Here is a 12,965-nt window from a genome sequence, read left to right as displayed (position 1 = left end):
TCATTTTCTGTCATAGGTACACTTCAACTGTGAGAGACGGAATCTAAAACAAAATTCCAGAAAATCACATTGTATGATTTTTAAGTAATTAATTAGCATTTTATTGCATGACATAAGTATTTGATCACCTACCAACCAGTAAGAATTCCGGCTCTCACAGACCTGTTAGTTTTTCTTTAAGAAGCCCTCCTGTTCTCCACTCATTAGCTGTATTAACTGCACCTGTCCACACACTCAATCAAACAGACTCCAACCTCTCCCCAATGGCCAAGACCAGAGAGCTGCGTAAAGGCTGGGATGGGCTACGGGACAATAGGCAAGCAGCTTGGTGAGAAGGCAACAACTGTTTGCGCAATTATTAGAAAATTGAAGAAGTTCAAGATGACGGTCAATCACCCTCGGTCTGGGGCTCCATGCAAGATCTCACCTCGTGGGGCATCAATGATCATGAGGAAGGTGAGGGATCAGCCCAGAACTACACGGCAGGACCTGGTCAATGACCTGAAGAGAGCTGGGTCCACAGTCTCAAAGAAAACCATTAGTAACACACTACGCCGTCATGGATTAAAATCCTGCAGCGCACGCAAGGTCCCCCTGCTCAAGCCAGCGCATGCCCAGGCCCGTCTGAAGTTTGCCAATGACCATCTAGATGATCCAGAGGAGGAATGGGAGAAGGTCATGTGGTCTGATGAGACAAAAATAGAGCTTTTTGGTCTAAACTCCACTTGCCGTGTTTGGAGGAAGAAGAAGGATGAGTACAACCCCAAGAACACCATCCCAACCGTGAAGCATGGAGGTGGAAGCATCATTCTTTGGGGATGCTTTTCTGCAAAGGGGACAGGACGACTGCACCGTATTGAGGGTAGGATGGATGGGGCCATGTATCGAGAGATCTTGGCCAATAACCTCCTTCCCTCAGTAAGAGCATTGAAGATGGGTTGTGGCTGGGTCTTCCAGCATGACAATGACCCGAAACACACAGCCAGGGCAACTAAGGAGTGGCTCCATAAGAAGCATCTTAAGGTCCTGGAGTGGCCTAGCCTGTCTCCAGACCTGAACCCAATAGAAAATCTTTGGATGGAGCTGAAAGTCCGTATTGCCCAGCGACAGCCCCGAAACCTGAAGGATCTGGAGAAGGTCTGTATAGAGGAGTGGGCCAAAATCCCTGCTGCATTGTGCGCAAACCTGGTCAAGAACTACAGGAAATGTATGATCTCTGTAATTGCAAACAAAGGTTTCTGTACCAAATATTAAGTTCTGCTTTTGTGATGTATCAAATACTTATGTCATGCAATAAAATGCAAATGAATTACTTAAAAATCATACAATGTGATTTTCTGGATTTTTGTTTTAGATTCCGTCTCTCACAGTTGAAGTGTACCTATGATAAAAAATTAGACCTCTACATGCTTTGTAAGTAGGAAAACCTGCAAAATCGGCAGTGTATCAAATACTTGTTCTCCCCACTGTATGTTCTGGATCTCTGACCATCCACTCTGATTTAGACCTTGACACCTAAAATGCAACTTGTTGACTTGGTCATTTCTATACGTCTCATCAAAGAGAAACAGATTTATTTGAAATAACCTTACTTCCAGGAATGCAGTCCTTTATTTCCTCATCATTGACAATTTGATGTCTCTTCTCCCAGTAAACCTGTAAACAATTGTGTGCATGTGTTCTGTTATCTGATGAACAGGAGACATTTAACCTGTACTACTATGAGTCAGACCGAGCGGTGGGCACGGCCATAAAAGAGACCCAGTTCACCAAGATCGACACCATCGCTGCTGATGAGAGCTTCACTGGAGTGGACCTGGGAGTCAGGAGACTCAAACTCAACACTGAGGTTCGCTCACTTATTAGAAACTAAAGTGCAGGCCTCCCGAGTGGCACAGCGGTATAAGGCACTACATCTCAGTGCTTGAGGTGTCACTACAGACCTGGGTTTGATCCCGTGACCAGGAGTCCCATAGGCGGCGCACAATTGGTCCAGCGTCATCCGGGTTAGGGGAGGGTTTGGCCGAGGGGGCTTTACTTGGCTCATTGCGCTCTAGCGACTCCTTGTGGTGGGCCGGATGCCTGCACGCTGACTTTGGTCGTCAGTTGGACGGTGTTTCCTCCGACACATTGGTGCAGCTGGCTTCTGGGTTAAGTGGGAGGTGTTAAGAAGCCTGGTTTGGCAGGTTATGTTTCGGAGGACGCATGACTCGTCCTTCGCGTCTCCTGAGCCCATTGGGAAGTTGCAGCAATGAGACAAGATCGTTATTGAATATCACAAATAAAGGGGTAAAATACCAACAAACAAAAAAAGATCTTAAAAAAAGAAACCAAAGTGCAAAATTATGTTGGTTTATATAGACTTGGAAAATGACTTGTTTTGAGTGAGCAGCGTTGATTTCTACATTTTAGCCAGCATAGTGCTAAAGTGAGTGGAGCTCTCCATGGTGCTGAAAGTAGTTCTCTTCACCTGATCTCGTGCCTTTCACAGTGCCACATTTTACTTTGCTCCCACATTTTACTTTGCTCCCACATTTACTTTTTTTAATGAAACATTGAGAGGTAATGTCATCTCCTTCTCCTCCAGGTTCGAGGTGTGGGCCCCCTCACTAGACGAGGCTTCTACCTGGCCTTCCAGGACATTGGGGCGTGCATCGCCCTGACCTCTGTGAGGGTGTACTACAAGCGCTGCTCGGGAGTGGGCCGCAACCTGGCCGTGTTCACTGACGTGGTGACGGGCGCTGACTCCTCCTCCCTGGTGGAGGTCAGGGGTCAGTGTGTGGATCACGCCGAGGAGAGAGACACGCCCAAGATGTACTGCAGCGCCGAGGGGGAGTGGCTGGTGCCCATCGGGAGGTGTGTCTGCAGTGCAGGGTTCGAGGAGCACAGGGAGTCCTGCATCGGTGAGTCACACTCTGGGTCACTGATGTTGTGTTAGACTAACTTGTTTTACATTATGTTACTGTACTGCAGTACTTTATCTATACTTTGCCCTACCTGTGCTCAATCTTTTTGTGGTCAATTTTCAGCCTTGGATGTTTTCTGTGTGTTTTGTGTGGTTGAGTTGATGGATGGTTTGGTTGAATAGCTCAAGTCCTGACTACTTTTAAGATGATAAGCCACGGTGAGTCATGGAAAATACCTTGTCTTTTTTTATTTTCTTGACTCTTTTTAATTTTTGTGTTGTTTATTTTCTCTGATGGACTGACCTCATTTAGGGACCAGTGTATATTTTAGGTGACCAGGGTTATGGTAATTAAAAACTATTAATCATTTCCCCTGGATAATTAAACATTAAATATTCCGTCGGCTAAATGTGCCAAATGAGGCGAATGAGGTACGGAACACTGGTTCACCTGTCTTGTTTCTACTTAATTCTGATTGGTTTTGGTTCTGTGTGCTGTCCAGTTAGAACACGATTTGAGGCACACACACACACACACACACACACACACACACACACACACACACACACACATCTACATACCTGTTTACGCCCTGAAGGGAACACACTCTCCTGGGGAGCAAGGCATTGACAGCTCTTGGCACACACACAAACACAGAGAGATGAAGGGAACTTATGTGTTTGTGTGTAGTTGCGGCGGGTAGACACTCACGCTTTCCATAATTAGTTGGCGGCTCCCATTAGCACTCAGATCAATATGTATGCAGAAAAGCAGTCAGCTAGAAAATGTTTTAGTTTATGTTGTAGATGCTTGTCTCATGAATCAAGACATAAACATATAGCATTACAGTAGTGCCTAGTCCTTGTGGTAGCTGCAGTAGCTGTAGTAGTGGGCTGACGTGTATGTGTGTGTGCTGCTGTGCATGTGTGCTGCATTTGTGTGTGCAGAGGACTCTTCTCTCTGTGACCTAACTGGGTCATTGTGCTAATTCTCCAGTCACGCACATCCCAGGACACGAGACCAGCCAGGTCGCTCGAGATCCAAGACAATATTCAACGTCCTTTCAGGTCCCAGGACGTCAGGAGATACCTTCAAAACCTCCACTAAGGGGAAACATTGAGCGCTATTACCATCAAGTAGGGTTGCGGTTTGCTAGGGCGTTGTGGACGGAAATGGCAGATGGGTGTACACTGCGAGCTCCGGCCCCGAGGGCTGCGTGTTCAATCGCAGTTCTAGGCACTCATTTTTGCAGCCCTTCATTTGAACCCTGTCCCAAACCTTAACCCTTACCTTAACCATTCTGAATTAACGCATCAACTTAACTGTCAAAATTTGACGTTTATCGGATATTGTAGTCAGATGCGGAGCAAGCTGACAGCCCTGAGAGAGAGAGAGAGAGAGAGAGAGAGAGAGAGAGAGAGAGAGAGCACAAAACAAAGCTTCTCAAGGACAATCTAGAGAACCTATTTGCTGTGTAAGCAACTTTATTTTCCACACAGACCATCCCCTGGCATGGCACAGTACCAAGAGTATATCAAGTATATCAAGAGAGAGGGTATTGGCCCAGGTGGAAACTCAGAAAACTATACATTGAGGAAATTGAAACTATCTCTGTCCACATGTACAAGTCTGGGACAGTAATGGTGCAGGGCTTCCTCATGCAGCTCCAGCAAGACATTTACGGGATCAAAGAGAGAGTACAGCAGGAAAAGCTTTCTCTCTGTGACGACTCCCCAACCTGAGTGAGTCTGATCACACCTCCTCAAACTATCCTGCAGACGAGGATAGTCACCCACCAGCACTGAACACACCCAGGTCCACAACTTCCCTGCTACTCCATCATTGAGAGGGATACATTCGCAGAGCTGGAGAGAGACATGGTGGAGCACAGAGAGCTATTCCACACAATCAAAACAGAACAAACCCGCAAAACAGACCCCCCCCCAACAAGACCCGGAGGACAGAAGGTGGAGATAGATGGCAGTCTGACAACCCCCACTCATCCACCTGAGGACACACAAAATCCAGAGATTCTGCTCCTCATTGACTCAAATGGCAAATACATTCAAGGGCATACACTTTTTCCCAAAGTGGCTAAACTAATGGCTACCTGGACTTGAACAGCCTTTACAAACAGGTCCACCTCGCCAAGGCAGCAATCCCAACTTTTACCAGGACCCTGAAGGACGTCACCCTCAACCGTAGTACCATCACCTCACACAGGAGCAACAGAGCAATGGATACCCCGCCCAGACCAGTGAGTCACCCTCCCAGACCTGAAAGGCCCCCTCCTGAAGGACCTGCACTGAGAGAACCCACGCCAAGAGGACCTACACCCAGACCACAGCACCACCAGCCACACCCCAACCAGCAACCACCTCAAGCAAGGCCTCCCGGGTGGCACAGTGGTTAAGGGCGCTGTACTGTAGACTCTGGGTTCGCGCCCAGGCTCTGTCGTAACCGGCCGCGACCGGGAGGTCCGTGGGTCGACGTACAATTGGCCTAGCGTCGTCTGGGTTTGGGAGGGTTTGGCCAGTAGGGATATCCTTGTCTCATCGCGCACCAGCGACTCCTGTGGCGGGCCGGGCGCAGTGCGCGCTAACCAAGGTTGCCAGGTGCACGGTGTTTCCTCCGACACATTGGTGCGGCTGGCTTCCGGGTTGGATGCGCTCTGTGTTAAGAAGCAGTGCGGCTTGGTTGGGTTGTGTATCGCATGACTTTCAACCTTCATCTCTCCCGAGCCCGTACGGGAGTTGTAGCAATGAGACAAGATAGTAGCTACTAAAAAGCAATTGGAAACCACGAAATTGCGGAGGAAAAGGGGTAAAATTAAAAAATATATTTAAAAAAGACCACCTCAAGCAAACCCTGGCCACACCCTGTATAGGCCCCCCATATCAGACCTATGCCCCTTCTGCCCACCCCATGCACTCCGCCCCTGCTTCAAGGACCTCAACATGACAGCAGGACATATGCCCAGGCCATGAGCAGAGCAACAGGCCCAACCCCACTATTACACCCGCCCAAGCCCCATCCTGTGACCTAAGAGGTATGCATCAGATGCTCAACATGCTCTGCTCACACCTACTGTGATGGTCCAGGCCTAAACCACACAAAAACAACACTAGACACTATGGAACTCAAAGCTTTTACTATCTCATCCTGGAATATACAAGGTCTGAGGTCATCTGCCTTTGGCCTAAAGAGCAGGAACCCAGACATCATCAAAGAAATTGGAAATACAGACATTGTCATCCTACAAGAAACATGGTATAAAGGAGACGAACCCACAGTTTGCCCTCTAGGTTACAGAGAGCTGGTATTCCCATCCACCAAACTACCAGGTGTGAAACAGGGAAGAGACTCAGGGGATATGCTCATTTGGTATAGAGCAGACCTAACCCACTATTTTAAATGAGTCAAAACAGGAACATTTTACATCTGGCTAAAAATGAATAAGGAAATGATCCCAACAGAGAAAAGGGTACCAATAGAATACCCATACTTTAACGATGACAGCTTCTCCATTCTAGAGGGGGAGATCAACAATTTCCAGGCCCACATGTACTACTCTGTGGCGACCTAAATGCCAGAACTAGACAAGAACCTGACACGCTCAGCCCACAGGTGAACAAACACCTACCCAGAGGTGACAGCATTCCCCCCCCCCCCCCATATGCCCCCCTAGACACAACTACGACAACATAACCAACAAAAACACGTCATAACTCCTGCAGTTCTGTCGGTCGCTGGGTATGTACATTGTCAATGGTGGGCTTTGAGGGGACTCCTATGGTAGATACACCTATAGCTCATCTCTTGGCAGTAGTACTGTAGACTACTTTATCGCTGACCTCAACCCAGAGTCTCTTAGAGAGTTCACAGTCAGGCTACTGACACCCCTATCAGATCACAGCAAAATCACACTTGACTTGAACAGAGCAATACTCAATCATGAGGCATCAAAGCCAAAAGAACAGAATAATATTAAGAAACGCTGTAGATGGAGCGAAAGTAGTGTGGAAATCTACCAAACAACAATTAGGCAACAACAAATTCAATCCCTTCTAGACAATTTCCTGGACAAAATGTTTCACTGTAATAGTGAAGGTGTAAACTTGGCAGTAGAAAACCTAAACAGTATATTTCACCTCTTAGCTTCTCTATCAAATCAAAACATTTCAAGCAGACAACCTAAGAAAATGTACAAAAGTGACAAATGGTTTGATGAAGAACACACAAACCTAAGAAAGACATTGAGAAACCTATCCAACCAAAAATGCGGAGACCCAGAAAACTTGAGCCTATGCCTTCACTATGGTGAATCACTAAAACAATACAGAAATACACCATGGAAAAAGAAGGAACAGCACGTCAGAAATCAGCTCAATGTAATTGAAGATTCCATAGAATCTATCCACTTCTGGGAAAATTGGAAAACTCTAAACAAACACTAACACGAAACATTATCTTTCCAAAACCACTTCTCCAATCTTTTTGGCTCGATAACAAAGTACAAACAGCAAACACATACACAGTACCAGTCAAATGTTTAGACAAACCTACTCATTCAAGTGTTTTTCTTTATTTTACTATTTTCTACATTGTAGAATAGTAGTGAATACATCAAAATTATGAAACAACACATGGAATCATGTAGTATGCAAATTAGTAGTATGCAAATATGTGAGATTCTTTAAAGTAGCCACCCTTGCCTTGATGATAGCTTTGCACACTCTTGGCATTCTCTCAACCAGCTTCATGAGGTAGTCACTTGGAATGCATTTCAAATAACAGGTGGTTCTTGTTAAAAGTTAATTTGTGGAATTTCTTTCCTTCTTAAGGCATTTAAAGCCAATCAGTTGTGTTGTGACAAGGTAGGTGTGGTACAGAGAAGATAGCCCTATTTGGTAAAAGACCAAGTCCATTTTATGTCAAGAACAGCTCAAATAAGCAAAGAGAAATGACAGTCCATCATTACTTTAATACATGAAGGTCAGTCAATACGGAACATTTCAAGAACTTTGAAAGTTTCTTCAAGTGCAGTCGCAAAAACCATCAAGTGCTATGATGACACTGGCTCTCATGAGGACCACCACAGGAAAGGAAGACCCAGAGTTATCTCTGCTACAGAGGATACGTTCAGCTTCAGAAATTGCAGCCCAAATAAATGCTTCACAGAGTTCAAGCAACAGACACATCTCAACATCAACTGTTCAGAGGAGACTGCATGAATCAGGCCTTCATGGTCAAATTGCTGCAAAGAAAACACCACTAAAGGACACTAATAAGAAGAAGAGTCATGCCTGAGCCAAGAAACACAAGCAATGGACATTAGACCAGTGGATATCTGTCCTTTGGTCTGATTTTGTCCAAGATTTGTCTAAGATGTTTTGGTTCCAACCACTGTGTCTTTGTGAGATGCAGAGTAGGTGAACGCATGATCTCTGCATGTGTGGTTCCCACCGTAAAGCACGGAGGAGGAGGAGGTGTGATGGTGTGGGGGTACTTTACTGGTGACACTGTCTGTGATTTATTTATAATTCAAGGCACACTTAACCAGTATGGCTACCACAGCATTCTGCAGCGATACGCCATCCCATCTGGTTTGCGCTTAGTGGGACTATCATTTGTTTTTCAACAGGACAATGACACAACACACCTTCAGGCTGTGTAAGGGCTATTTTACTAAGAAGGAGAGTGATGGAGTGCTGCTTCAGATAACCTGGCCTCCACAATCACCCGACCTCAACCCAATTGAGATGTTTTCGGATGTGTTGGACCGCAGAGTGAAGGAAAAGCAACCAACAAGTGCTCAGCATATGTGGGAACTCCTTCAAGACTGTTGGAAAAGCATTCCAGGTGAAGCTGGTTGAGAGAGAGTGTGCAAAGCTGTCAAAGACAAATGGTGATTACTTTGAAGAATCTCTAATATAAAATATATTTTGATTTGTTTAACACTTTTTTGGTCACTACATGATTCCATATGTGTTATTTCATTGAGTTGATGGCTTCACTATTATTCTATAATGTAGAAAATAGTAAAAATTAAGAAAAACCCTTGAATGATTATCTGTGTCCAAACTTTTGACTGGTGCTGTACATGATCAAAATCAAATCTTAGAATAAACTATTAAAGACTACCAGAATCCACTGGATTATCCAATTACATTGAATGAACTACAGGACAAAATACAAACCCACTCCAACCCGAAAGACCTGTGGGGTTGGTGGTATCCTAAATTAAGTGAAAAATATACAGACCACAAATTCCAATTGGCTACACTTAAACTTATTAACATCATCCTCAGCTCTGGCATATTCCTCAATATTTGTAACCAAAGACTGATTAACACAATCCACAAAAGTGGAGACAAATTTTACCCCAGTAACTACCATGGGATATGCATCAACATCAACCTTGGGAAAATACTCTGTGTTACCATTAACAGCAGACTCGTACATTTCCTCTGCGAGAACAATGTACTGAGCAAATGTCAAATTGGCTTTTTACCAAATTACCGTGCGACAGACCACGTATTCACCCTGCAAACCCAATTGACAAACAAACAAACCAAAACAAAGGCAAAGTCTTCTCATTTTTTGTTGATTTCAAAAAAGCTTTCGACTCAATTTGGAATGAGGGCCAGCTATACAAATTAATGGAAAGTGGTGTTGGGAGAAAAATATACAACATAAAATCCACGTACACAAACAAGTATGCGGTTGTTACGTGTGCTCCCTCTCCGGCCCACTAGGTCACCAGGCTGCTCGTTATGGCGCACACTTGTCACTATCGTTACGCACATCTGCGCGTCATCAGACTCACCGGGACTCCATCACTTCCTTGATTACCTGCCCTATATATGTCACTCCCTCTGGTTCCTTCACCAGGTGTCATTGTTTCTGTTTCCTGTCTGTGCGTTGTTCGAGGTTCTTGTTTTGTATTATGTTCAATTTTTTTTTTAAACACTCACTCCCTGAACTTGTTTCCCGACTCTCAGGGCACAGGGCAACGGCAAAAAAACACCCATTTTTTTCCACATTGCCATGGGGTGAGACCGGGATGCAGCTTAAGCCCCACCCTCTTCAACATATAAATTAGCAAAATTAGCAACATATAAATTGGCAAGGGAACTAGAACAGTCTGCAGCACCTGGCCTCATCCTACTAGAATCTCAAGTCAAAAGTCTACTGTTGGCTGATGATCTAGTGCTGCTGTCCCCAACCAAAGAAGGCCTACAGCAGCACCTAGATCTTCTGCACAGATTCTGTCAGACCTGGGCCATGACATTGAATCTCAGTAAGACAAAAATAATGGTGTTCCAAAAAAGGTCCAGTTGCCATCAGTTTTAGAACCCATTGCCCTTTATGATTGTGAAGTCTGGGGTCCGCTCACCAACCAAGAATTCACAAATTGCGACAAACACCAAATTGAGACTGCATTCAGAATTCTGCAAAAAATCCTCAGTGTACAACGTTAAACACAAAATATTGCATGCAGAGCAGAATTAAGCAAATACCCGCGAATTATCAAAATCCAGAAAAGAGATGTTAAATTCTACAACCACCTAAAAAGCGATTCCCAAACCTTTCATAACAAAAGCATCACCTACAGAGATATGAACCTGGGGAAGAGTCCCCTAAGCAAGCTAGTCCTGGGGCTCTGTTCACAAACAGACCCCACAGAGCCCCAGGACAGCAAAACAATTAGACCCAACTATTAAGGCACAAGGCTAGATCCAGATGCAAACGGTTAGAGTCCAAGATGTTTATTAACAATACAAAAGGGGTAGGCAAGAGAATGGTCGTGGACAGGCAAAAGGTCAAAGCCAGTTCAGAGTTCCAGAGGTACAGAAGGGCAGGCAGGCTCGAGGTCAGGGCAGGCAGAATGGTCAGGCAGGCGGGAATAGAGTCCAGACAAACAGGCAAAGGTTAAAACCGGGAACACTAGTAAAAGAGAATAGAAAAGCAGGCGCACAGGAAAAACACGCTGGTTGACTTGGAAACATACAGGACGAACTGGCATAGAGAGACAGGAAACACAGGGATAAATACACTGGGGAAATAAGCGACACCTGGAGGAGGTAGAGACAAGCACAAGGACAGGTGAAACAGATCAGGGCGTGACACCAACCAAATGAGAAAACCAAAATATAATTTTCTTGACACATTGGAAACAATTTTACAAAAAAACAGAGCAAATTAGAATTGTATTTGGCCATAAACAGAGAGTACACAGTGGCAGAATTTGGGAAAGCTTTGACTATGTACAGACTCAGTGAGCATAGCCTTACTATTGAGAAAGGCCGTTGAAGGCAGACCTGGCTCTCAAGAGAAGACAGGCTATGTGCTCACTGCCCACAAAATGAGGTGGAAACAGAGCTGCACTTCCTAACCTCCTGCCAAATGTATGACCGTATTAGAGACACATATTTCCCTCAGATTAGACAGACCCACAAAGAATTCCAAAACAAATCCAAATTTGATAAAAATCCCATATCTTTTGGGTGAAATACCACAGTGTGCCATCACGGCAGCAAATCTGTGACCTGTTGCCACAAGAAAAGGGCAACCAGTGAAGAACAAACACCACTGTAAATACCACCTATATTTATGTTTACTTATTTTCCCTTTTGTACTTTAACTATTTGCACAACATTAAAACACTGTATAAATCCATAATATGACATTTGAAATGTCTTTATTCTTTTTAAATTTTTGTGAGTGTAATGTTTACGGTACATTTATTCTTATTTTACTTTTGTTAATTATCTATTTCACTTGCTTTGCCAATGTAAACATATGTTTCCCATGCCAATAAAGGCCTTAAATGAATTGACAGAGACAGAGAGACAGAGAGACAGAGAGAGAGATGGGTTAAGTGGTTAAGCAGTATGTGTGCGTGCACAAGAGAAAAGTATGAACTGTGTGTATGTTTGTATGCACCATGTATGTGTGTGTGCATGAGATCTTCTACATGAAGGATTGTGTGATGTCACTAAAAAAGTGCCAGGGAGGAAATAGAAGAGGGTGAAGAGAAAGATAGAGGGAGAAGAAAGAGGAGAATGGAAGAGGAGAGAAGAGACGGATCCCTCACTTCGATATAGAAGGCTGGTCGACAGCTCCCTTGTCACGCTAAAAGTGACATTCAAAATAGAGCATGTCACTGCAGTGTGTGTGTGTGTGTGTGTGTGTGTGTGTGCAAGCCCGCCCCAGGGCTTTTGACTGCTAGTGGAGAATGAAGTAAAGTGGTTCAATCCCATACAGAGAGATAGAGAGAGATACAGAGAGAGCGACTGAGGACACACTGATACGGGACACACACACTTAGCCTGATTACATTCACTCAAGTCAACCAGCCTATCTGACCTTGTTACAGAGGGTGGGGGGGAGACACACAGACACAAACAGAGCGACAGAGAGACAGAGACAGAGAGAAAGTGAAACAGACAGAGAGAGAGAGAGAGAGAGAGAGAGAGAGGAGAGAGAGAGAGAGAGAGAGAGAGAGAGACAGACAAAAAAAGCGGAGGAAGAGAGAACGAGATAATGAGAGAGAGAGGGAAAGAAAGGGGCAGAGTGAGAGAAAGCAAGAGATCCTTATCCTCTCACCGGCCCACCTCAGTGGTTTAGCTCACTGCAATAGTAAACACATTGTGAGAGTGTTTTTGTTTGTCTCAGACAGGCATGGCATTAGATCTATGAATCTATGAAAGAGATCAAGTACACACATCACTGATTTCCATGCTGGACAGAAAACATGGCGAAAAAATACATGATGTCTGCAACAGTGATATGATCTTCTATTTCAGACAAACATATTTTCACATATTTGAAGTGAATCTAATTGGAGAGGTCTTATTTTAGTGGGTCACCATCTGTTTAAAATTCCTGTGTTGTGGAATTTCATCTAGTTTCCTTTTTTCTAAGGATACCGGTTTCCCTGAGGGTTAGTACTGTAGTTAGGAAAAGTTGATTTAATAAGGAAACAGAACACAGGGACATACTGTACAATTGACCCTTCGCAGAATGAAATATTTATCATATAGAATAACAATC

At 44.4% G+C, this 12,965-nt stretch overlaps 1 protein-coding gene across 2 annotated transcripts in view; it reads left to right on the top strand.

The window, feature by feature from the left end:
* The window catches only part of epha8 (eph receptor A8), a 157,404-nt gene that overhangs the window by 107,769 nt on the left and 36,670 nt on the right, over positions 1–12,965 (top strand). For both annotated transcript variants that reach the window (XM_065001851.1, XM_029683393.2), the window contains exons 4-5: positions 1,700–1,849; positions 2,588–2,903. In XM_065001851.1, coding sequence (XP_064857923.1) covers positions 1,700–1,849; positions 2,588–2,903 — 466 coding nt within the window. The remainder of the gene's footprint in view (positions 1–1,699; positions 1,850–2,587; positions 2,904–12,965) is intronic.

Source organism: Oncorhynchus nerka, linkage group LG15, assembly GCF_034236695.1.
Source record: "Oncorhynchus nerka isolate Pitt River linkage group LG15, Oner_Uvic_2.0, whole genome shotgun sequence".
In the NCBI taxonomy this organism is placed as follows: Eukaryota; Metazoa; Chordata; class Actinopteri; order Salmoniformes; family Salmonidae; genus Oncorhynchus; species Oncorhynchus nerka.
The sequence above is the reverse complement of the archived record's forward strand: the minus strand, read 5'-3'. Positions and strand labels throughout refer to the sequence as shown.